We start from the raw sequence: 27,151 nt of genomic DNA on the forward strand, positions 1-27,151 counted from the left end.
AAAAAGGTGGTGGAGAATGCATCAAAAGTGGAAGAATATGATGTCCCAAATAGAGATGGCACTAAGATTTTAGCAGATGAGAAGTGTAGTCTAATCCAAGTGATCAAAGCCTAAACTTGCAGAAAATTCATCTTTTTGTGGATCTTTTTTCTGTAAGTAAATTCTGGGCTATTTTTCAGATTTTTATGATGAAAGATACCTCTTTGAATCTGCTTTTAATCTGTCTGTACTCTTATTGGAAAACAACATTGGGCAAGCTTACTATGGAATAAGTCATTAAAAAGGCAGTCTATATATCCAAGGCTAAAGACTCACCAATTATTACTAATTCAAGGCCTTCTATACATCAGTCAAACACCCCAACTAATACAAATTACGAGAATACGAACTCTTTGTTTTGAGGTCTGCTCACTAACAATGTCTCTCATAAGAGTAGCTCAACGACTTTAGTCTTGAACAAAATATGGCAAGCTTAAAAAAGCTTTAGAGTAAAAAGTAGTACTCATCCTTTTTAATGCTTTCATGTGTTATTTTGAGCTGTTATACTTGATGTTCTCAAAAATAAATTCATTTATATTACATTAGTTGGACATAATCAACCTTTGTTATCCTAATTTTATATTATTTAATATTTATATATAGTCTCTACATATTTAACACTAATATTTTTTAATGCTTGTAGTCAGTAGTCACTATATTTTTCTAACTTATTTTAATATTTTCTTCAATAATTATGATCCGAACATTTTCTCTATTTGATTTTAAGGACATTCAATAAAATAGTTTCTCAACCATCCACCTTATAAATTACAATTACCCTCATAGAAATCCTTACTTTTTAAAATCAACATGTATATTTTATATGAAAATATTAAATGGAAACACAAGAGTATTAAACAGAATAGTGTAAAATTTTGTGTAAACGTAGCTCTATATGTGGAGGAGAACTAAGGAAAATAAAAATGTGACAAATTTTATATAAAAAATCAAAATAAAAAATATGGCAAAACTCCTAAAACTTACAGAAGAATTAAAAATCAGGAGGGATAAAAGCACATTGAAAGAGTAGTAAAATCACTACCCAAGTCTAAAAGAAAAAAGTTTAGAAAGTGATCAAACATCATTATCAGAAATCTTTGAAGAGACTAATCAAATATCATTATAGTGGATTATGAAAATTAACCAACGTTGATTACTTATTTATGAAATTTATTGTAAGAAGATGGAGAAAATAAAGGAAGAACAACCAATCAAATGGAGGTAGGGACCATGATCTTTTACTCCTTTAAATACTTTAAGCTTATAGAAGACTGAAGATTATGAACCTTGATTATGACTTATGAGATTGACAAATTTTGAATACTAATTTTTTAAATTCTTCAAGTTTTTTTTTTTAGTTACTCTAATTTTGGGGATTTATTGATGAGCTAATAGCAAATATTTCAACAATATTGTTACACTTGGTTTTCCAAGATTTTTCCCGTAAAGCTCTTTTTAAGGGCTAGCCGTTACTGTGTCTCTTAATTATAATTCACAATGATACGATAATAAGTGATATATTTGTCGAATTGTAATATAGAGTACTATGGAGTAGTTTACAATGAGCTAATAGCATGTATGACACAAGAACTAAGAAAAGTGGATGAGTGGACATATTAGTGAGGTATTATACTTGGAGTCATGTTACTTAGTAGGGTAATTATAGACTTTATAAACTGGAGGCTTATTATGTCCAAAAATAGTAATTGGACATGCTCAATGGGACGAATTAAAATAATAGGTGGGGCAAATTCATAGTGATGAAACGAGTATATTGAATAAGACATGTATAGGGGTGTTTAATAGGCCGGATAAGGGCTAGGGCAGGTAAGGGCCCTTAAAATTAATATGGGCTTTAAATGGGCCGGGCTTTCAAAGCCCCCGTCCGGCCCAACCCGGCCCATTTTTACTACTAAAAATTATTTTAATCCCCATTTATCAATTTATAACAATTAAATTATCATTTATAATAATTAGATTGAGAAAATATTAATAATTTCAATGACATTGTCATTTATAATATTTAAATTATACATTAATTATATTATTTACAAAGGTTCGTTTTCGGCCCTTATTGAACCCTTTTTGTAACAGGAGCGGCAGTCTCGATACATAATTAACATTTAATAATAATGTTTAATACAAAAATATTGCGGAAGTCTCAAAATGGTGAACTGTTAAAACCTTTAAATCATAAAAACTAAAACTATTTAAAACAAAAGTAAAATATTATTTCTGATAAGAAATATTGTTTGCTCAAAAAGAAAAAAAATACTTCAAGAAGATGAAGCTTAGAACACTCTTTATTAGCTTAAATCATCATCATTATGGAGCATTATTAGGTTATTACTTTCGATACTTAATGTATCATTATTTTTGGAGTTTAGATTTAATTATTTTGGGAGTTTAGAAGATCATCATTATTTTGGAAGTTTGAATTAATTATCTTTGGATGGTACGGTTATGAGTATTAACCAAATGAACCTACTTAAGTGTTAAGATTACCGAATTGTATAAGTGGCAGTAACGTACTTCTATCAGGATCGAGAATGGTATCTTAATGACTTAAAAGTATGTAACAGAAAAAGAATATGGTAAAAGTATATGGTGGTGTCAATTAAGTATAAGTTTGTGCTTGAATTATTAATTTGTAAATGTAGCATATTATTTTCGTATTTTGAGCTGGATAGGAAGTTATGCTTGATGTTAAGCGCTGACCAATTCAATCGGCTGTCATCCGTATCATGGATGGCAGCATTTTGCAGGATTTAGTTCAGGTTCCGATCCAGGCCGCAACAATTACTATTTATCGAGAACTTAGCTGCTTTTTGTATCTTTATTGATGACTTGATGATGATGTATTTTTTTTTTTATTTTTGAGCAAACAATATTTCTTATCGGATGTAATATTTTACTTTTGTTTTAAATAGTTTTAGTTTTTATGATTTAAAGGTTTTAACAGTTCAGCATTTTGAGACTTCCGCAATATTTTTATATTAAACATTATTATTAAATGTTAATTATGAATCAATATTGCCGCTCCTATTACACTTTTATAGCTTCATTTTAGTTAAAGTATAGTCTGTTTTCGACCCGACCCATTTTTGACCCGGCCCTTACAAAGTCCTTCTAGAAACGGGTCGGATAAGGGCTCAAAATAGAGGCCCAACCATTGAACACCCCTAGACATGTATAGTACATGTGTGTTGTTACTATTGGTGTTTTTAATTCTCAATCTGCTTAAATATTGTCAATTTTTTCATGAACTAATTTTCATAAGCAATCAAATTACATAATAAGTTCTCCAAAGTATAAGCAGCAAACTTACACGTAAATTAAGGTTGAAATTAGAAAAAAAGTTAGGTATTACTCCATGAATTTAGGTTAAGCCAAAAGGGGAGGGGGCTGTCCCTCAGCTTAGGTTTACTTTGCTGTCTGATAATTTATCATTTTCTGGATCTATCTACAAACCATTCATCTGTTGAGAAACATACAAGATTTATTACTTTTTTAATAGTATTTGTTACTCACCGAAACAAAGAATTCCCCTTGGATCAAAATAAATACAAAAAGAAAATTTATTTTTTTTTTTTTTATCTTTAAAGAAAAGGAAAATAGTACAAGTAGTAGAAAATGTACTATTGAGTATTGATGTATGTTGTGTCATTTCAATCTATCAATTAATGATCATTGGTCTAATTAAGGCATGTGACTCTCTTCTATAAAAAGCACAAATGGGTAACAAAAAGTTTTCACTATTAGATAAACCAACTCTTTAGAAAAGTAATCCTTCTATCCTTTTTTGATTTGTATAAAAAAAAATAAATTAATTAGTGGTAATAAATAAAAAGAAAGAAAAAATTATGTGGATAAAATTAAAAGAGAGTTAAAATATATGGATGAGATTAAAAGAAAGTGGTGAGCCAACATCCAAAAATAGAAATAATGCAAGTTAAATAGAACGGACCGAAATGGAAAATATTGCAAATTCAATGGGATAGAGGGAGTATTATGTAAAATTATTATTTGACTGTTAGTTGTTTAATAAAGAAAAAATAGACTAAGAGCACAATGACATCAAAAAGAGTTAATAAAACTAGTTTTTTCATTTGAACTTAAAAGTGAGCTTTTTAGCTGGTGAACAAATCATTTATCAACAACATTTTTTTGGCATTTTGACTTTTTGACCAATCAACATATCAAAAGATAAAAACTAACAAAAGGCTAACTCGAAACGTATTTAACAAACAACTCCTTGATTATCTAGGTAAAATTATGTTTTGGTCTTGAGTCTTTAATTACCTAAAGTATAATCGTTATATTTAGGGTTAATTTTTAAAGCATTAGTAGAAACTAATTAATGAGAAGAAAAAAAGTATTCTCATAAAAGTGGGTTCAATAAATTAGACGTGATTTTTTTTGCTCTTGTTTCCTTCGGTCCTCCTCAGGTTGCTATGCATGAGGAGCATGAGAACAATTTTTCTATTTTGATGTATCTACTTATAAGTTCAGTAAAAAAACTCTCTCTATTCTCAAAAATTATAAAACTGCTAATTCTATAATATTTAATTAATATTAATGCACCACTTATTATTATTATTATTATTATTATTATTATTATTATTATTGTCATGTGTTTTGCAAATGGGAAACAAAGAAGAAATAGTACAATTGAATTTACTAGTGATTTTGACCAAAACATATGACTCCATGTCTCCAACTACATATACATGAAACAACAATAATGAATAGTGATAGAAGTACATGGTTGTTTGTTTTAAATGGTAGATCTTTCACTACTTAAAAAAGCTATAATGTCAAATTGTAGGGTTCTGAAATGGGAGGACCATTTACTCTTCATCCATCACTAAAACAAGCTGACACACAAATGGATTCAAGCTATGTTGCTTATTAGCTTATAGGTTAAGGACATGTACTTAGCTTTGCCTTTAGAGGACCACTATGAATTGAATTATATGTTTATGCATGTAAACAAACACTTCAATCATCATCTTATTTTGATTTTGAGCTTCTTACATCCAAATTTCTAACCTTTCTTTTTCATCCCTACCATAATCTATAAGCCTAAATAACTACTTTTTCAACATTCAACATCCATCATTAATTTGGCTTTTATAACTCTCACACTTGTTATTTGTTACATTTTTAGTTTCTTGCTTTTTTTTTTAAATTCTGATTAACGCATTTAAGTTATCTTTTTATATCATTTACACATTTCTCTCACTTTCTTTAAACCACTTTTCTATCCACTTTAACCATTTTCCTAGTCATCTCAATGCTTATCACAAATACTAGGAGACATTGTGAGCACAATGGTATCGTGCTAGCTATTTTTGTTTGTTTGTTTGATTGACTAGTTAAAAAATGCTATCTATAATAAGCCAACTATATAATAATATGTTTGATAAAATTAGTTATTGGTCCTATATTCTACAAAAGAGAGCCAACAAGCCAATATCTAAATGAAAAACTAATCAAACTAGTTGTTTTTAATTAAAAGTCTGCTTTTCAGCTTATGATTATGTAATAGAATTCACACATAAGAATAAGTTCGAGAAAAATCATTTAACATAAAGTAATTGAGATTATTATAAATTCAACAAATTAATTTTTTTAGACATTTTAAAAAAAAAATAAGTATTATAATTCTATTAGGCTATTTCTTGAAAGTCCCTAACACAAAAATTTATTTGAATGTGTACTTTGTTCTCTTCACATTATTTTTGCAAAATTGAATTTATCTTTATCGATTATTTCATATTATTTCTTTAATACAATTACTAATTTTAACCAAAATACTTAATTTATTATAATTTTTAAAAATGTTATTGATGTGATGGAACACATACATGAATTCTTTTTGATGAAAAGGAAAAGTGAGAGGAAAATCTTGATGGAAATTTGGCATTGGAATACCAATAGGATCTAGAGTAGTAAAAATGGAATAGCACATCTCCTTTATAGACATAAATATAAATTAAAAAAATCTTAAAAAGTAAGAAAATGTCTCACATTGAAATTATGGAAATATATATACTCATAAAAACATAAAGTAAATGATCATTCATTGAAATTACGATGTAAGTATGGTTTGGATTTTTATCATTTTTTAAACAAGTATGCAACTTTTGACATAAAATGGAACATTTTTCCCTTGTTCAATCATTTCGTATAAAAGTTCTATAAAATTCTTTAATACTACTCCTTCTAGCCTTTTTAGTTTGTCTCACTAATTTTAAACAATTTTATTCGACAATAATTTTAATTTGGTACTTCAATCTTATTTAAAAATTTTATTTTCTTTCTGTCTTAACTATTTATTTTTATTCTAAAAAAAAATTCTCTTTTTAATTAAATTTATTAAAAATATAACTAATTAATATATTGGAGTGGAATAGAGAGAATATTACTTACTAGAAGTTAGTCTCAACAACAATGGCCACAAATATTAATGATATTGATGTAGGGATGCAACAACACTACTTTTGAGCTTTGCTTTACCACACTTTTTGGTATGCCCTCTTATTAACTTGTCTTTCAATTAAGATTCTTTTTTATGATCAAAAAGAAATAAAAAAAAAATGCTATCTGAAGAGACAAGACAATCATCCACTTGCCCTTCGTTGAATTTCATCCCTTAGAGAATCATTACTTCATAATCATCGACAATGACATTAATCAACTTCAAAAGATTGGAGAGTAACTCCTCATTTTAATTAACTGCTATTAAATATAAGTGCAAAATGTAGGATATATCGTCTAATTAAACCAATATACTTTTTTTCTGGCTGTCATAGAATTTTTTAAGAGGTTGTGCGAAAATTAAATATGAGTGTTTTTAGTATAAATATGCATGTCTATTTTTCAATAACAATAATAAATTATTATTTTATTTTTATTAAATAAAGTATTAATTTATTAAATTAATTTAATTAAAGAAGAAAATATAACAAAATAATAATAGCACTACTTTTTAAGGTATGATTTTGAGTTTCCTTTTAACTAAACATTCTGTTACCCTCCCTCGATTTACCTTGTCATAAAACAAGAGAGATAGGAGAAAGTGTCTATTTTCAATCTTTTTCCATAAACTTGTTATAATGTTATTATTTGTTAGAAAAAAATACTTTGCAAATTATACCCTTAAAATGTAATACTATTGCGAATTATAGCCTTAATGTTACAACCACTAAAGTATCAAAATTTACAGGTTTAGGCCAAAAACACATAACTCCAACCACTTTACCTAAGATAAAGACCACTAAAATGGTCAGAATTTTGTGTTTTGGCCCGAACTAACAAACTTTAAATTCTTAGGTGATTGTAATTCACAAAAAATTAAACATTGAGGCTATAAATCGCAAAAATATTAAATTTTAAGCTGTAATTCGAAAATTACTCTTAGAAAAATGAGGAGTATTAATAATTTTTAGGACTTTTTACAAGGAGCTAAAAATAAAAATTTGAAAATATTAACTAACTATGCGGATTGACGTATGATTGGTGATGATTCCTGGCCAACGTATGTTATTTAGAAAATATAGATGTATAATTTATCTTATATAACCATAAGAGTTACATAGAGTAAATGATAAAATAAAATATCTCTAGTCAATGCAAATTTTTTTATTGATAGCATCTCTAGTTACACATGAGTTAATTTGTTAAAAAATATATTAAAATAAATCTAATTAGATTTCACGTGACTATTTTTCATCATTATTATACCAACATTTTCTAATCATATAATCACATAACTTTTTTTTAATATATTAAAAATAATTAATTATAGGATGTCAAACAAAACAGGTAAATAAAGAAAAAGACAAGTATTAATTCATGAAATAATAAATGGATAATAGTATATCTAATCTCTCCATTTGGATTTGTTTGTCACGCTTTAATAAAAAAATTAAAATTAATTAAAATTTAACAGATGAATTAAAATGGAGAGACTATAATATTAACATAAAATGAGGTGTACATTTATAAAATTATGTTGAACAGTATAATCTTGTGAGCTGTGATCGGCTAAGTATATAATTTTTTTTCTTCAAAATTGATTTTCTATAATTGAATTAAAATTCTTTATACACAACATAATTATGAAATCCAACGACAAATTCGGTGATAATATCCAAAGATTTATAAAGTGTTGTCGGCCATATTGATTAAGAAATTATGTTGATGATTGAATTTAGTTGTTTCCCTCTAAATTGTAATCAACTATTTAATGATCATGTAATTGTACTTAACCAATCAATTATAAGATGACAATAGCTTACCACCAGTAGTATTTGTTGGATTACTGTACTCCATTATCACATTCTCCTAAGTGATTGGACACTACTAAGTGTAGTATATAGATCATAAAAGGATAAAGTCTTCTATAAATTTAATTTACCTTATTTTAGAATTTGCTAACTTTAAAAAGTATAAAAATAATAAATTTTTGTCAAGCAACCAACTCAACCAAAAGCTTAAATTAATGGTTGAGGCCCCAAGACATAAGAGCCCTTTGAGCTAAAAGTGTGGATGCAACACAGGCCTTCCTCATAGCTGGCACTAAACATTTCACTTTAAATGAGGGGTGGTTGAGATTCGAACCCGTTACCTCTTGTCACATTGGCTCTGATACCATGTCAAGAACCAATTCAACCAAAAGCTTAAGCTAATGGTTGAGACCCCAAGATATGTTATATACTCTAATAGTTTTTCTAATTGAAATGTATAATCAATGAAAAATAAAAATAATAAGTTTTTCTAAATAAAATGTATAATCAAGAAAAATCAATGAAAAATAATTATTTTTCAAATTAGTGTTAATTAAATTAGCGTAAACTAATTCTATATGAAACTTTTGCCTGCAAAGGGAGTATAGGTTTCAAATCTTACCGACATTGTTCTGGAGCATTAAGATCATTTATAGATATGGATGATATATTTTAAAACCAAACAAAAACAAATACTGTTGATTATTCTATAACAGTGAAACTTCTAGGAATTGGCTATTAAAATAATTCTATCTTTATTATTATTTGGATTTTTTTCTATTTGTTATTTGTTGATTTGTTTTCGCTTGTTGATTAATTTAATAGTTAAGAAAAACATTTTTAGTAAATACTTTCTCCATTCCATTTTATTTTTTACTTTAACCAACAAAAATTTAATCAATGTATTTGCTAACTAAACAAACCAACTTCATCAACAGAGGTAATTGTTGAATGACTTTTATAACCTTGATAATGGAATCCAAATAATAATATGTGCTCGCATTGTTTTATATATATATATATATATATATATATATATATATATATATATATATATATATATATATATATATATATATATATATATATATATATATATATATATATAGGGTCGCGTTCAGGTGCAAACCACAATTCTATGCGAACCGTGAGAACCAAAAAATGTGTTACCTTTTTTAAGAAAAGGTGCTACTTTTACACAAAAACTGTTACTTTTGTTTTTAAAAAAATCTGGTACTTTTTACCAAAAAACAGTAACTGCCAGAAAAAAAATATAAATCCAAAGTAACACGTTTTTTAGAAAAAGTAACACTTTTTTATATAAAAAGTAACACCTTTTTATGGTTCTCACAGTTCTTATTTAAGGATGGTTTTCACTTGAACTTCTCCCTATATATATATATATATATATATATATATATATATATATATATATTTAGGAGGGATCCAATGAGAAGGGGTTGAAAATGAGAAGGGTAAGAAGGACTCTACACCCTTGATTTCACTAAAATAAAAAAAATCTATGGTCAAGATTGAGTTAAAAACACATAATTGTAAAAGTATGTTACATAAAAAAGTAACTGAACTAATTTTTTTAATTTTCCTAATTTATAACATAGAATCCTTTTTGGTTTATATAATAACAAAACAAAATCAAACAAAATCTTTCTCATCCTTCTCATTTTAAAATCCTTCTTATTTAATCATATATATATATATATATATATATATATATATATATATATATATATATATATATATATATATATATAGGATCATAAACCAAGCTTTAACCATTATCTTAAATTTTTGGTCTAATATGAAGTACCATTATAATATATACTCCATTCATCCCAAAGTTTTACTATATTCCTCATTTTGGTTCGTCTTATGAGATTTGCTACATTTTTATTTTTACCTATAATTCACATTTTTTCTTTAATTGTCATCTAGTACCATGTATCATGTAGCTAGCTAGATATCTCCTACTTTAATGTCTCACAAAACATTATTTTTTTTCCATTGTTTCTTGGCTATCTCATATTTTGTACTTATGGATGTTATGGAAAAAAGGAGTATAAAAAACAAGTCATACTTCTATATCAAATGTTGTAAATTCATCACATAACAAACAATAATTTTTATTGTTAATCGATGGTATATTATTCAATTTATTTAGTGAAACCTAACACTCATGGCTCATTTGCTTTTTTTTTGTTACATAAGGGGTAGAAATGAGTTTTAGCATAATTGAAATGAAATGTATAGTATGATAAGAAAATTACTTTACAATTTGTCAATACTATGTAATATCACCGGAAATAAAAATGAATTTTGTGAAGAAAATAATATAATTTAAACTTATATTTTATTATTTTATATTTTCTTTAGTATTTTAACCATTTAACAGAAGGAATATGAATTTGTTAGCTACAAATTTCTAAGTTAAATTTGTTTTGATTTATGGATATTAGATTAGGTGTTTTATATTGTTTTGTTGCTAATATGAGTATGAAATTATTTTGAATAGGTAGGACCAATAGAGTGTATAATTTTGTTGACATAAGTTATTTTTATGGATGATAAATATACACGTGGATTGCCAATTTAAATCAAACAAGATTAGACCGATTATGATGTCCATTGTCCAACCAGCATGAAGTCTTGCATCGAACTTTTTTCTATAAATTTCTCCTTATGACTTTTTTCAGTTTTATTTTTTTTAACTACAATCATCAACTTATAATCAAACTCAATAATATTTACGGCCATTTTGTTGAATTATAGTGAGATGACTTGTTAATAATTGTTGAATTAACTAATGACCTTTGATTTAACAAATTTTTATTAATTTAATCTAAAAACAAAGTGGCAAAGTTAAAGGCAAAGTGGATCTAATCGAATTGCTAAGTCGGTGCCTGTAATTTTCAAAAAAAATAAAATTTAAGGCAACTTTATTAAAACGAGAAAACTTAAAGGCTAACGTTCATAGTTTTTTCCATAGAAAATGAAAATAGTGAATCGAATTCTACATCATAGATTTTTACCATGTAATTAGTTGTTATACTTGAGTAGTAACTATTATAATTCTTTGTGTATAACAAAAAAAAAGCATACTCAAGTAGAATTTCTTTTTAGTTCATCATGCTGTATATTTTATTAATATTAATTTTTATATTTTTAATTACATGCCTCGAAATTATTAAGGAATAGAATAAAATATTAAATAATATAAAAAAGTTATCAAACTAATTTGACTAGAGAAAGTGTATCTCATCTCCTCAATAATTTAGCAAAGATCAACAAAGAAAGAAGAATCCTAGGTGAACATGAAATAACAACCAATCATCAAATATAATAATTTAATAATTTACCAAGAAATAGTGATATGCTCCTAGCTTCATTAATTCCTTACTAAACTTGGTTATAAACAGTTTGCAATTATTACCTAATTAGAAAAAAATCTAGTTAATATTAATTAAATTTACATGTTGATTTGATGATTAATTTTTAAAAAATTATAAGTTAGCAAGTTAACTCGAATTCCTCTTTCAATGAAATATACAACTTTTTGACTAACCACTAATTATAAATGAAAAGTGAAAGCAATAATAAGTAAAAAGGTCAAAGTGAAGCATTTTTGCAGAAATGGAGAAAAATGCTTACTAGTTATTACCGACTTACATAGTATTTTATTTATGGACATTTTTGTTCCGACAAACACAATTGCACTATTCAGAAACTTTTATTTCACTTGTTTTTATTATTTTATTATAAAATAACATTAAATCGATCAAAGAATGAAAAATTATCTTATCTCATACAACAAAAAAAAAAACTCCCATAAAATCATTTAGATAAATCAATTCAATTAAAAGCTCAAGCTAATAGTTAGAGTTTTAATTATTAATCGATAAATCAATTTTCCATCCTTAAGATTAAAAAACTACAAAAAGTATTAATATTAGTATTAGTTTTCCTATTACTCTTTAATTAACATTTGATAAATGTTATCTTATAGAAGTGTATGATATAATTTTAATATTTTGTGGCCAAGGTTAATCATAAATTTCACTATTGAATAATAGGAGTACTATATCAAGAAACACTAAACACGCAATCACAAAAGTATATAAATTCCCCTAATCACTCATTGTTTTAGCATTATTAGCTAGGTTAGATTTCAAATCAATTGAAATGCTATCAATCATTAAAATACTAGCTCATATTTCTTTTAATCAATTTAATCAATGTATTACTAATATGTTAAATTTTTATAATGAGTCTTATTTCAACCCTATTTTTATGTATTTATTTTTTTGAATTAAATTTACAATCAACCAAAATTTGAAAAAAAAAATACTAGTTGAAGATACAAATTAAATATTGTCACTTTTTTTATAAAACAAAAATATAAAATAAATCGTCAATTATCACAATGAGCTAACCCTAATTTGGAACTAACCTAATTCATCATCCATATCCCTAACTCATAAGTCGTAAACTCTGAACAAAAACCAAGACTGTTTATAATAAGGGAAAATCTCTTAAATAGTAATGCATGATAATGGAATCTTATCTCAATGATACTATTCTGAAAAAGTTTCAAATTTGATTTTCAGCTAATTAATTAAAACTAAATAGTGATACATAATTAATTAACCATCAAATAAAAGAAGAGTACAAAATTAAATTAAACACAGTTAAATATTATACTAATTAATAAGTTTACCACATGAATTATCATCATCATCATTTTCTAGAACCTTCTTAGATAGTAGCAGGATCATTACCAGTATTGGTATCAACCAGTTGTGCAACAACGGGCCTCTTACGCTTCTTCTTCTCATAGCTAATTCCTCTAGCCCTAGACTGAGAATCTCTAACTTCCCTAAGATAAAGCCTTACAGCCCGAGCCCCAAACGGGTTCATCTCGGGTTTACCCCCATTTTCTTCATAAGCAGCTCTTAGCCGTCCGATCAACGCATCAAGAGATCCCCACGCTTGTCGAAGCGGGCATGGGCATGGCGCGGGCGGGTTTGGGTGCCCGTAAAAGGGACAAAGATGGGTATGGACCTTAGTTTTTCCGAACTGATCTAAGTACCGGAGAAACTCCAGGACATGGGCCCCACTACAACGGTTAAGAGAAAGTGGAGGACGGTGGTTTTTAAGGTATTGTCCGAAGGTATTCCAGTCGCGGCGTTTCTGATTTTCGTACCGAGAAAAGGTTGATGATGGAGATGAAGATGATGATGGAAGTTGGTGTTGGTTATGGTGGTTGAGAGTTGTGATATTTGATGAACAGTCCATTTTTTAGAGGGGATGATGAAAATATTAAAGATTAGCGGTGTTTGGTGACTTTTGTTTGTGAGGTTTTGTGTTTTGTTGAGAGGGTTTTGTGGGGTTGGTTTTGTATTTATATTTGTAGTTAAAAAGATGTGGATTTGAAGGTTTTAATTTAGGAGGTACTCTTAGATTATCTTATTTATTTTGGATTATAATAAATTTATGTAATATTTCTATATTTGATGGTGATTATTGATTCTAGTGGTGTTTTTTAATATATTAAGTAGTTTTAGGTTTAATACGACAATAACACCACTTTCATAAATTATCATTGCTCGATAAAATTAGTAGTTTAAGTAACTTTTAAGATTTAATTTATATTTTCTAAACAAAAATTAATCATATAGTTAAATAATTGTCACTTTTACTAAATATTACTCCCGTCGTTCTCTAATGTAAGAGAAATTTAATTATAGTATTTGAGACATATATATAAGATAAAATCCGTGTGAGTTTTCATTAGTTTCGTTTTAATGTATATTTTTTTGTTATGGATTTTTTACAATTTTTTTATTATGCTCCCTCCTATTCACCACAAGTGTCACATTTGCTTTTTGAACACTATTCATTTCTTACTCTTAATTTGTATTTTATTATTAATCTATAAGTTAAAACATAGTCAAGTGAGATCTTGTTTGATTCGTCTCAATGCAAAGATTATTCATATTAATTTTTCATAATTTTTAATTATGTACAATTAAAGATATTGAGAATTGAATAAGCAAATGAGACACTTGTGGTGAATAAGAAGAAACACATATTTAAAAATATTAAGACTTGGTTTAAAATTGTGCAAAAAGTAAACGAGAACAATAAAAAAAACGGATGAGTAATAAATTAACTAATGAGATATCTACATATTTCACAAATAATTGTACGGATATATACAAGTACAAGTCTACAACTACTTAAATAATTCACAATAATTACAGCTAATTCACAAGTAACAATTATTTGTATAACTACCTTCCATCAAATAGACCTTTAATCTTATCCAAAAATTCATTCTCTAGTTAATCTTTTGCAAAAATTAGGTTTAGAATAAACTTAAAATTGATTTAATGAATTTATTCTCTAGCTAACCTTTAATCTGAATATCTGATAGATTTAGGATTTTAAATGGATTTTAATATAAATATTCATACTTTAACTTTTTTACATCCTTAAGGTTTCACTAATATTAAAATAGGTTTATGGGTTATATATATATATATATATATATATATATATATATATATATATATATATATATATATATATATATATATAATTAATATGAGTCCAAATAAAAATAATAATAAGTCTAGACGTAATTAAATTTAATTTATATAGCGGATTTGGATCTTAAATAGGTACACAAAGGAGGTTTAGGTTTAGTCTGAGTCCGAAGACCCCAAACCTAGACCCAAACACATTTATTTTTTAGACTCAAAAACAAACTAATTCTATTGGCTCTCAAAAAATTAAACCAAAATCCTAAAAATAAAGACTAGTCTATAACGGGTTCAGTAAGATCTTTGACAAACCAAACCTCTTATCTTATCCACAAGTTTATTCTCATTCTAACCCTTTCCAAAAATTAAGTAATTCAATAAAGCTTTTACCTCATAAAAGAATGTCATTGTAGAATAGAAATCTAGGTAAATAGTATATACTTGGTAAAGATGTGCCAAAAACTTTTTTTCTAAAATATCCGTTGTTTCATTTTTAATTCTCTAAGAAAACTAGGTAGAATAGTTGGAAATAAAGATCTCACAATTACAAATGAAAAAACATGTAGATTTTCGTTAAATTTGTTGGTAACAATATGTTAGCAAATCCCTAAACATTGTGATGTAATAGAGGACATATTTATGGATTCAAAAACTTATAGTAACCAAAGCAAATTACAAATGAAAAAAATATGTAGATTTTTGTTAAATTTGTTAGTTCTAAAAATCCATTGTTTGAAAAAATGTTTTTTAAAGTGCACTCGTTTGAGTAGTCTTGAGCAGGGTTTTTGTTCGCAATACAACGCTCTGATCTAGTTCATAGGTTCGTGTAATTTCATATATATTTAACAGTTATTTTGCACAATTAATGGGTGCGTAAGCAAGAGTCAACTGATTAATTTTTAATTTCATTTATTTGTATATCTCTTTGTAAGTTGCGCATTTTCCCTAATATACCATGCACAAGCTAGTCCATGTTTTGAGTATAGGTGTTTATATGGTATATGATTGATTTCAGTTAAAGTATTTTAGGTCGAGTTATAACTCAAATTTTATGTTTATATTAATTTTTATATTTTTTTCGTTTCAAATTACTTGCAATATTTGTGTTTTTCATGTAATTTTATGTGCTAATTCAATCTTTAATATCTCTAATTATGCATTATAAAAAATTAATATAATAATCTTTAGATTAAGACGAATCAAATAAAATTTTACTTAACTATGTTTTTACTTATTAATTAAAAATTAATAACAAATTAAAAGTGATGGATAAATAGTGTATAATTTTCAATGTTGCAAGTAATTTTAAACAAAGAAAATATAATTATAAATTTATTGTAAAATCAAATTAATAAAATCAAATTTGATGATACAAGATTAGATAAAAATGGAATGGGGTCTTTAAAAAAACAAGGATGAGGGAATTGAATGAGGAGCACGCAACGCATAGGAGCAGAAAATGTAGAAGTCTCATAAATGCAAGATGAGTGCTCTATCCCAATAATAAAACCAGTGAGTGGACTGTGGAGGGCACTGGATCTTACCTCCCGGATTTGACATGACATGTCTTGCTGACCATTTTCGTACCCTTTGACGATTTTACTTTTTCCCTTTCATTATTCTTACTGTATTTGATTTTTTTTTTTGACATTTATTATTTTTATTATATTTAATATTTTACGTAATTTAATATTTTATTTTAATTATTTATATATTAGACTATACATATTTAAAAATTATAAAATTAATATTATAAAAGTAACGATAATATATGATTCTACTTAATTATATTCTTTTTAAATATTAGCCGTAATATATAAAATAAACACAAACAATAAATAGTGTCAGTAATTATAATAGAATGGTATTTCAAGAGGGATGAAATATCATTTTACACCTTCCCTCGCACCTTTTTCTATTCTTCACTTATATGCCGTTTCATTTTCTTTCATTCTATATTATTGCGTCATTTATTTCTTTTTACTCCATCTAAATCGGTCTTCATTCAATACCATGGTTTCAATTAAACATGTTGATTAATTCAGTGATCTAATTTATTTTGTTATTGTTATTTTTTAATTAGTTGATACATAATATATTTGTAGTCAATTTTTTTAGTTTGAGTTAATATTTTCTTGTCAAAGCCTTGAAATTGAAATTTTCTTTAGTTTTTAAATGAAAAATTGTTTAAAATAAAAAAATATTTTTGAAAAAAAAGTCTAATGATATGATCTTATATGATTGAACTTGTTTTAATTTCATTGAAATGAATATATTTTTATTGAATTAAACTTATTTCTTTTACATGTAGACTTATTGTTGTTGATTTATAATTATATGGAGTATTATCTTTATTGATTTATTGATTATTATTGCATTATTGCTTTATGAGAATTATGTTGCCTAAATTGCACACAATACATAATTTTCAATATTGTATGTAATTCTAATTAATTTCCTTTTAATTGCAACAAGATGTCTTTATGTGAAGTAGATTTCAAAAATCGAACGAAAAAACTGACAAATGTAAGTATGAGTTATCACATAGAACAATTGGACACTTTAAGAAGTGCTTTTCATTTTCCATGCATTATAATTTTTAATGTCTACATATATAAAAAATTCAAATGGACTTTAGTTTATAAAGATTATACTTTCTCCATTTAAAACTTATTATTTTTAATTTTTACGATTCTATGCATGATTTAGATTATTTATATATTGCATAATGTATCACTAAAAATTATAAAAGTTAATATTATTAATTTTATGTGATGGTATACCACTTGACTATATTTTTTTCTTATACAATAACCTAAATATATGAAATTATGAAATCCTGTTTACTCTCTGTTTTCATTTTTTCACATTCACTTTTTGTGCAAATTCTTATGCAAACTCAAAAGTCAAATAATATTAGTTATGAGTTTTTAACATTTTAAAAAAATTGATATTTTGAAAATATATATTAAAACGAATCTATCAAGATCTCACATTAAATGTTTTTTCATATAAATCAAAAAGAAATCATAGTCAAAATTTGATACTAAGATCATAAATTTTATTTGAGAAGAGTGAGTATCAAGTATTTCAAACACAGATGAATTATTAGAAAATTTTCAACAAATGAAGTAAAACCCTACGCTTAAAACTTTACAATTAGAAACATTAACATAAAGTCGACAGTAGCACTCCAATGTGAGAGTATAACAGTATAATTTTCTAGGTCTTGGGAGAATTTTTTTTAATTGGGTAGATAATTTATGGTAATTAGTAATTACTCCGGATAATTGTGCTTTCCGTACCAAAAAAGTCCAAGTGGACTACCTAAACAGGACAAACTGACTGTCAAAAGCAAGAGTTTGACATATTTGACTGCTTATTATATTGCCCAATCCTTAAATATGTCATCGCCACCCCAATGAAATTACGAATTTGTCTCTGGACTTTAAAAAATTACGAATTTGCCACTGAACATAAAATTTCTTATATATACACTCTAACCTCACTAAATAACTCCTTTATCATACTTAAAAAACAAAATTACAATATAAAATTTTTGGAGCAAAAACTAAGAAATTCATTCCGCAAACAAATAATCGAGATAATTTTTATTCGAATCGTATTATTTTAAATAAAAAAAAAATATATATATAAGATAGTCCCAATGTGCGACTGAGCCGCGATCGAGTCGCGTGTTTCGTGCGACAGAACCGCGGTGGGCTCGAGGTTTTCCTGCGAGTGCCTCATTTTTTTAATTTTTTTTCCTTTTTTTTAAACAATTATTATTAATTTTATTTATATTATTATAGTTATTATTATTATTATTATTATTATTATTATTATTATAATAATAATTATTATTATTATTGTGATTGTTATTATTATTATTATTAAATATTTATTTTTGTTTTAATTATTATATTTAATTTATTTTTAAATATTATTATTATTATTATTATTATTATTATTAACTTTTATATATTCTTTTAAATATTATTTTTATTATTTTTGTTGGTGATGTTGATGTTGTTGTTGTTGTTATTGTTATTGTTAGTAAATTTTTCTTTAATTTTATATATAAATATTGTTTTTGTTATTAGTGTTATGATTATTATTATTGTTTGTGTTATTATTGTTATTATTATTATTAATGTTATTATTTTTGTTAATATTATTATTATTATTATTATTATTGTTAATTTAGAAAATTAATTACAATAATAATAATAATAATAATAATAATAATAATAATAATAATAATAATAATAATAAATATGTTCTTACATTATATTTGTTGATAATGATTAGTTAAATATTGTTGTTGCTAATTAATTATTGTCTTTTGTTCATGTGGTCAATTTAACGTAACATTTGATTATGTTTATTTATTAATAATAGTTAATTAAATTATCAAAAATTGTAGTAAATAGCTGGTACTCACAGAAAAAGAAAGGGTCTTTTTTAGAAACTTGCTGAGGGGAATAGTTCTAAGCCTACCCTGCTCAGAGGGGACCCTCATGAGAGGGGGGTGACGGATTCTATTAGGAGGACTAGGCAGGAAGAGGTTGTCAGACACAGTGAAGCCCAACGGTCGAGTACGTTGAACCAAGTGCGTACTCATTTTGATGACCAGGCTAGCAGCCTCCAGAGTAGTTGGGGGGTTTCTAGTGGTGATGGTAATGATGCTGATGAATGAGGCTGTTAGATTATTTTTATATGTTAACTTGGCTTGTATGCAGGTGGAATGGACTCCGTACATGACTTCTCCAAGGGCATTGTTGAATGAGCACCCACGCACCACCTTCATCGGGGGTATCACTTGCTTTGATATCGTCGAGGTGTATCTGCCGGAGAGGACAGTGCGACAGGTCGGCTTTGTGCAGGCTATTCCCCCCCTCCTCTGAGAACAGCCCAAGCTGTACGACCGGCACACGGTACCTACTCCGTGACCTTTGCTTCTCCGCCTGTGTACTTGGAGGCATGGAGTAGGTTCCCCTATAGTGCCCGCCTTGGTTATCAGGCACTTCGTCGGGCATCTGTTCGATCATAGGCTGATCCTAGTTATGTTGACTAGTTCAGAGTGTGCTCCCACCCATACGTCGTCCCCGGCGAAGGACCGAGTGCCGAGTTTGGTCCAGCTTAAAGCAGATTGGAATACGTTAGTTTTTTGAATTTATTTGTTTTCTTTTATGTCGTTGTGTTATTTAGATGCTGTTTAATATCTTATTCACACCCTTTTTCCTTTTTTTTTTGAGTTTCTGAATGAATGGCCGAGTTGAGTCGCTCCGTTGGCGAGACTGCCTCCTGTTGCGGAAATGACCCCCTGGGAAAGACATGCTTTAGATGTATACCTTAATGATGTTAAAGATTTATTTGCCGAATGACAAGCTTTTAAGGGGCTTGGCCCTTCATAGTTTGTATTTAAACTAATTTACATTAATGCGTTTATTTATTTACATCAACGCTTTTTACATTATATTTAATTCATGTTTACATCAATGCATTTATTAGTTTACAACATTACTATACACTTGAATTTCATCTACAATTTATATCGTAATGACGTACACAATAGTATAATTATGGACTATCTACAAATTGAATCCCATCTACAATTTTTATAGTAAAACTGAATAATGATTTACACATCACGTTACACTATGGACTATCTAAATTTACAGCATCTTCAGCGGTGTTATTACGTTATGGTGGTCGTGGCCCACATAGTTTATTCCAAAGCATAATCCTACTAGTAAAATGTGTTTGTATATGTTTGGAAAAATTGTCAACTGCTTCTCTCCAACGTTGATGGACTGGCGGCAGTGGAGATGAATCGTCGTTCATTAATAGTTGAACAAAATGATTTCCATTCACCCAACATATATGTATAACTTTATTTACACTATGCACGCCCGATGCTTTCCTTAACGGAAGAACCAAACAGTTGTACAGCGGATTGCCCTCAGCAGAACCATAATAAGCAATGCCAATGTTAAGAAACGTTGCTGCAGAGTACAATGCCATCAGTGCATCCAACCAGTGAATATAAGGAGCAGGTCCATTGCCGTGTGAACCAATTCTGAATATAGCATCATCTAACAACTTCTGCGATAGATACAAACTTAGGTATTGGTCTTTGTTCATTTGCATTTCCATACACATAGCACGTCTTAAAAGAGGTGATGCCTCCTCGCCTCCTAAATCTATGGCGGCAATAGCTCTAAATCCACAGTTACTATCACCTAAGACATTAATCCAATCAAACAAGTAAGGAGGAAGAATGTGCGGGATGTGATTACCCCATGAAAACAGTGAAAAATCAAGATCTCCTGGATCATCTGCAGTTATTGAAAATAAGGTTAGTGAGATTAAGCTGTAACAAACTAATTTAAATAACGGAAAGGAAAGTTATGTACCGGTTAAGTTGAAACTAAACTTAATTCCAACTAAACATTGCGTTTCTCGACCACTAGATCTCCCGCGGGATGAAGATCTAGACCCTAGACCACGAAAAGATGATCTGCTATATTCAAATGCGCTTTTATTTCTTCTAAGGGTTTTGCTTGTGGTTGGTCTTCCCTTTCTAGGTGGACTTGCGTAAGGCTCGGGTATATCGGCTCCATCAGGGTGTACCTGAGACAAGCGTCATACAACTGCGGGATCAGATTTTAGGACTTCATCGACCAAAGAATGAAAGTACTCTTTGTCATCAGCGTTCGCGTATCGTACTCCTTCGTTGGTGTCATCTCCTACCTCTGTGTACGTCAAAGTACTCCAGAATGGATGAATGTCATCCAAATACAAATCACCTTGTGAACCGATGGACATATATAAATAACAAGCACAAGACAATCCATGGGTGCGATGAAGTACACAACCGCATTTGTTAAGTACATAATCACCCAAATCTAACATATGGTTATGCTCAAGCCGCAGCTGCTCCAAGGCATAGATAGATACATGGCGATATAAAGGTCTAAAGAAATATTGTCGCAACGACCTTGCTACAGAATTCATGGATTTCTGTAGTGCTTGTCGGATCCTGGCTTGCTGGTTTGTAATCTGTGCGTGTGCCCCTTTTGAACAGGGTATCAAATGAGCTATTACTGCTACCAAGATAATACTTGAAAGATGAGTGTTGGCTTTCAACTCTGCTGGTAGTCTGGTTACCCATGTGTAAACATTCATTCGTCCACACACGTACAAATTTCTCTCTAAGTAGAATCCATGTTCTAGCCAAATACCGAACGAACTTTTTGTTCCTAACCGACCTGGTAGTGACGATGGATTGCAATCTCTGTTCAAATTCGTCGATTGTAGAACTTTCAACCAAGGGGTTTCATCTACTTTTCATGAATACCTGCCCTTGTTGATTTCTTTTCCCGCCACACAACATGTCCACCATGTTCTCAACGTCGTTTGCAATATGCCAAATGCATAACAAATGCCGCACATCTACATTAAACACAACATTAAACGTAACATATTCAATAAATAAAACGACAATAATTAATCAACAAAACCTTTTTACCTGGGAAGACGTCACGAATAGCTGCAGATAAACCTTTGTCTCGATCAGTTACAATTACGCTAGGAGTATGAGCTGTGCCAAAAATATCTCTCAATCCCTGCAACACCCACGAATATGACACAGCCGCCTCATCTCGCATCAAACAGAACGCAACCAAGAAGTTGTGATTGGTTGGCGTTATTCCTATTACTTCATACAGTGGCCACTTTTGTTTGTCTTTTTTTGTACGTTGTATCTATCAACACAACATACGGCCACGTACGTATCATTTGGATAGAGGTAGGATTTGCAACTGATAATATGCTCAATCCCCCTTCATTATCCAAGTCTGTTCAGACCATGTAATTAAGTTCTGTGGCCATATAAAGACAGTGTTGAAGGGGAGTCCTACCCTTTATCTCTTCCCTCCTTATTGATTGCCTAGCATTATAAATCTGATTCATACTAGTAAAGAAACCAGGAAAATTTTTTCTAATAGAAGTCATGATAAAGGCCGGTTGCATGCCGGTTGTACTAACCTGTCGTATGTGATCTCGAATATCTACATTGATCCTATTTGCTCTTACATGACCATCTCTGTACACTAAGAACGGGTGGTTATGTCTTCCTTTTTCACCATGATACACCCTTACCGTCCAAGGTCTTTCTCCTAGTTTACGACTACTTGCTACAATCAAAAATTTACACCTAAACTTCTACTTTTAGAACCAGGTCGGGCAGCATTATCTAGATTATGTAAATCACTCCTAATATTAGCATAGCGGTGACATCTTAAATACACACTAACTCTAGAACGTCCTTATTTTTGTTTATAAGAAGCACGTGTAAATTGAAAACCTATTGTTATTGCTATCGCATCGGCCCAACTATGTAATTCGTCTAGGGAATCAAATTCCCTATCTGTAACGAATCTACCGGAGTAATCTACGTTGTCTCTTAAGTTTTTAAAGTCCTGCAAATTTGAAATATGAAACAAACCATACATTAGGTCACTAAAAAATTATACATACAAACATTAATAATATAAACATTCAATAATAAATAAAAATTATAAGTTACTTTAATAATTAATATTAAAATATTAGTAATACAAATTAATATTAATTAAAATTTATAATTACTTGAATAATTAATATTAGAATAAAAAAAATAAAAAAAATATGATAAAATAATTGTAATAATAATAAAACAAATTAATATTAAATAATAAGAAAATAATAATAATAATACAAATTATAAATTGTTTAAATAAATAATAACAAAATAATAGTAATGTTAATAATATAAATTACGTAAATTAATAATAATAATAATAATAATAATAATAATAATAATAATAATAATAATAATAATAATAATTAATAATAATAATAATAATAATAATAATAATAATAATAATTATTATTATTATTATTATTATTATAATACTACAAATAATAATAATAATAATAATAATAATAATAATAATAATAATAATAACAATAATAAAAGAATACAAATAATATTATTAATAATAATAATATTATAATAATATTAATAATAATAATTTACTAAGACTTATAATAATTTAATAATTTAAATAATAAAAAAAACAAAAAAAAAGTCGCACAAAAACCGCGAGCAGACCACGGTGGAGTCGCACAAATCGTGCGAGTGAACTGTGGTTTAGTCGCACAAAACGTGCGACTGAACCGTAGTCTACTCGTACGTTTTGTGCGATTCAAGCACGGTTCAATCGCCCAGTTTTTGCGACTTCCTTTTTTTAAAAAAAATACATCGATTCAAATCGATTAAAGTACGTACCGGATTCGATTTATAGTCGCTTTCGTTAGCCTTAGTAGATCGATTACAATTAACAGCTTGTTTGAAGTCGAAGAACGTTTTTAGAGAGTTTTTAGAGAGATAGTACCGTGTTTGAATTCGTATATCATACAAGGGCGCGTCTGAAAATTCAATATATATAGGGTCGCGATAAAAATGTTTGAGATTACGTTTAACTTTAAATTTAATGTTTTTAAACTGATAATAGTGTTATTAAGTGTGATTTACATTTGTTAAACAAGTTTTAAGTCCAGGGTCAAATTCGTAATTACATTAAAGGGTGGCGATAAAATGAAAAGGGTGGCGATATATAACAATGCCCTATAGTTGAGACTACAAAATTCCACATTATACAAAACCATCATAGGAGTAGCTGATTTTACCACACAAATCTTGCTTTCATCTCCTCCGTTGAATTTACTTACAACATTGGCTTTTTTACATAATTCAATACACTAATCAAATTCTTAATATCTTTAATTATATAATAAAAAATTATAAAATTTAATATTAATAATCATTGCAATAAGACAAATCAAACAAGATCTCTCTCGACTATGTTTTAACTTATAGCTTAAACACTAATCACAAATTAAGGGTGATGAATGAATAATATCAAGCTTTGTAATATTGCAACTAATATGGAATGGAGGAAGTATTATTTTGGAAAAATTATCTAGAATAATCCAACATATTCATAATTTTCCTATAATCCCACCAATTGATTAACTATGAATAATCCTAACTTTGAGGGATATTTTCCTAGAGTAAATCCGGTAACCTGATGACTTGCTATAGCAAGTTTTATTTTTTAAAAAAGATAAATTAAAATAAAATATCAAAAAAATGTTAAAAAAAGATTCAAAAAAATTTATGATTTTTTTAAAATATTTAGAATTTTTTATGTACATTTTCATAATTTTTCTTTAATTTAAAAATAATTTTCAGTTTACTTTTTTGGTGAATTAGCTACTATAACAAGTCATCAAGTTACCAAATTTTAATCTAGGCAAATACCCCCTAAAGTTAGGATTATTCATGGTTAATTAATAAGTGAGATTATTATAGGAAAATCATAAAAAAAAATGGATTATTTTAGGTAATTTTTCTTATTAATTTTTTTAAAAATTTATAAGTATTGATGTTAGCTTTGTTCTTATCATGTAAATAAGTATATAAATGTAGCAACTAAAACAGATAAGAGAATTTATATAATTCTTCTACTATGAACTACCTGTTACCTTACGATTATTGGCATTATTCATTGTTTAAACTTAATTATTGTTACTAATGTATAAGAAAAAAATATAATCAAAAACGATTTTTTTGAATCGTCAAATCAAATATTTTCATGATATTAATTTTTTTTATAATTTTTGTCTTATATGCATTATTTAATGTATAAATAATTAAAATATATCATTAGCTTGCGTAAAAAGTTAAAAATAATCGATATAAATCATCAGCTTGCGTATAAATATAATAAGTATAATTGACCCGAAAATGTATTATGAATAAATTAGTAGAGTAAATTAGAAGTTCATAGCTACTCCTACTCTTACTTTTTCCACAACGATATTTCATGTTCCCATAAATGTGACAAAATCAATTAAAAGTTGTTAAAATTCAACGATTAGACAAATTAATCTTCTTATTTGTTTTCTTCGTCATCGTATGTATTTTGAATAAAAAAAATTATTTAATAATCTAAAATTTAATTATACTCCCTCCAATTACTAAAATGAAATATTTACTTAAAAAAAAGTATTCACTTATTACTCTTAATTTATATTTCATTATTAATCTATAAATTAAAACATAATCAAGTGAGATCTTGTTAATTTATCTCAATACAAAGATTATTAATATTCACTTTTTATAATATTTCTATTTCGTTATGTATAATAAGAAATATTAAACAATAAATACAGTGCATTGGATAACGTGAAAAAGTAAATATCCCATTTTCACTGAATTGAAGGGAGTACTTCTTTCGTTTAACTATACTTGTTACATTTGACTTTTTACGCAATTTGATGTGTTATTTTGATAATTTATATATTAAACTATACACAAATCTAAAAATTATAAAAATTTAATATTATGAATGTATGAGATTAGATGCTTCAAACAAGATCTCACATGATTATATTTTTTCTTACCCATTAGCCACAATAAATAAAAAAAGCTTAAACGATGAATAGTATCAATAACTGTTATGTGGCGAGTATTTCAGAACAGAGGAAGTATAATAATAATATAAAAACAAAATAAAATAAAAGAAAACGCATGTTATGGCCATTGGCCAGGACACCTGTAATCCATCAATCTCATTACACCAATTGCTCATCAAGTCATCATCCTATACTATGCGGTTAACCATCTTATTAATTCATCAATATTAATTTGTTATCATCTTCAATTGTTTCGGCGTCGTTTATGTTATTTTATAGGTTTTAAGTAAAATAATAAATATAGGTGCTTTTTGTAGAAGATTGATAATGATCATTGATAAGTACTTAAAAAATAATGGAGATGAATCACTTTATATTATAATTATCATTATAAATATAGACGTGTCAAATGTTGATTCAAGCTTATAATATATGGTCACCCTAGAACAACTACTCGTCTCATTCTCTTCTTATTCTTACTTTTAATGATGTTTTACTTTGTGAGTATCTGCATATTTCTTGGTTTAACAAATATTGTTTTGCGTAAAGTGTATATAGCATATGTCACCTTTAAATAATATTTTTACTCTACCCAACAAAATAAATAAAATTTAAAAGGTTTATTTGAAAACTTTTATAGTTAAACTTATAGTTAACCTTTATTTCATTTATAACCTTATTTTTTAAGCCTAATCATCAATAACTTATACTTTTGTCAATTTACACTTA

General features: G+C 27.6%; 1 protein-coding gene across 1 annotated transcript; it reads right to left on the bottom strand.

The window, feature by feature from the left end:
- Nucleotides 1-12,775: 12,775 nt before the first annotated feature.
- Nucleotides 12,776-13,745, bottom strand: LOC130798625 (protein LIGHT-DEPENDENT SHORT HYPOCOTYLS 3-like). The gene has a single exon (XM_057661688.1). It carries the CDS (start codon nt 13,641-13,643, stop codon nt 13,104-13,106), a length of 540 nt encoding a protein of 179 aa, XP_057517671.1. The 5' UTR covers nt 13,644-13,745; the 3' UTR covers nt 12,776-13,103.
- Between the last annotated feature and the right edge of the window lie 13,406 nt (nt 13,746-27,151).

Source organism: Amaranthus tricolor, chromosome 13, assembly GCF_026212465.1.
Source record: "Amaranthus tricolor cultivar Red isolate AtriRed21 chromosome 13, ASM2621246v1, whole genome shotgun sequence".
NCBI classification, from domain to species: domain Eukaryota; kingdom Viridiplantae; phylum Streptophyta; class Magnoliopsida; order Caryophyllales; family Amaranthaceae; genus Amaranthus; species Amaranthus tricolor.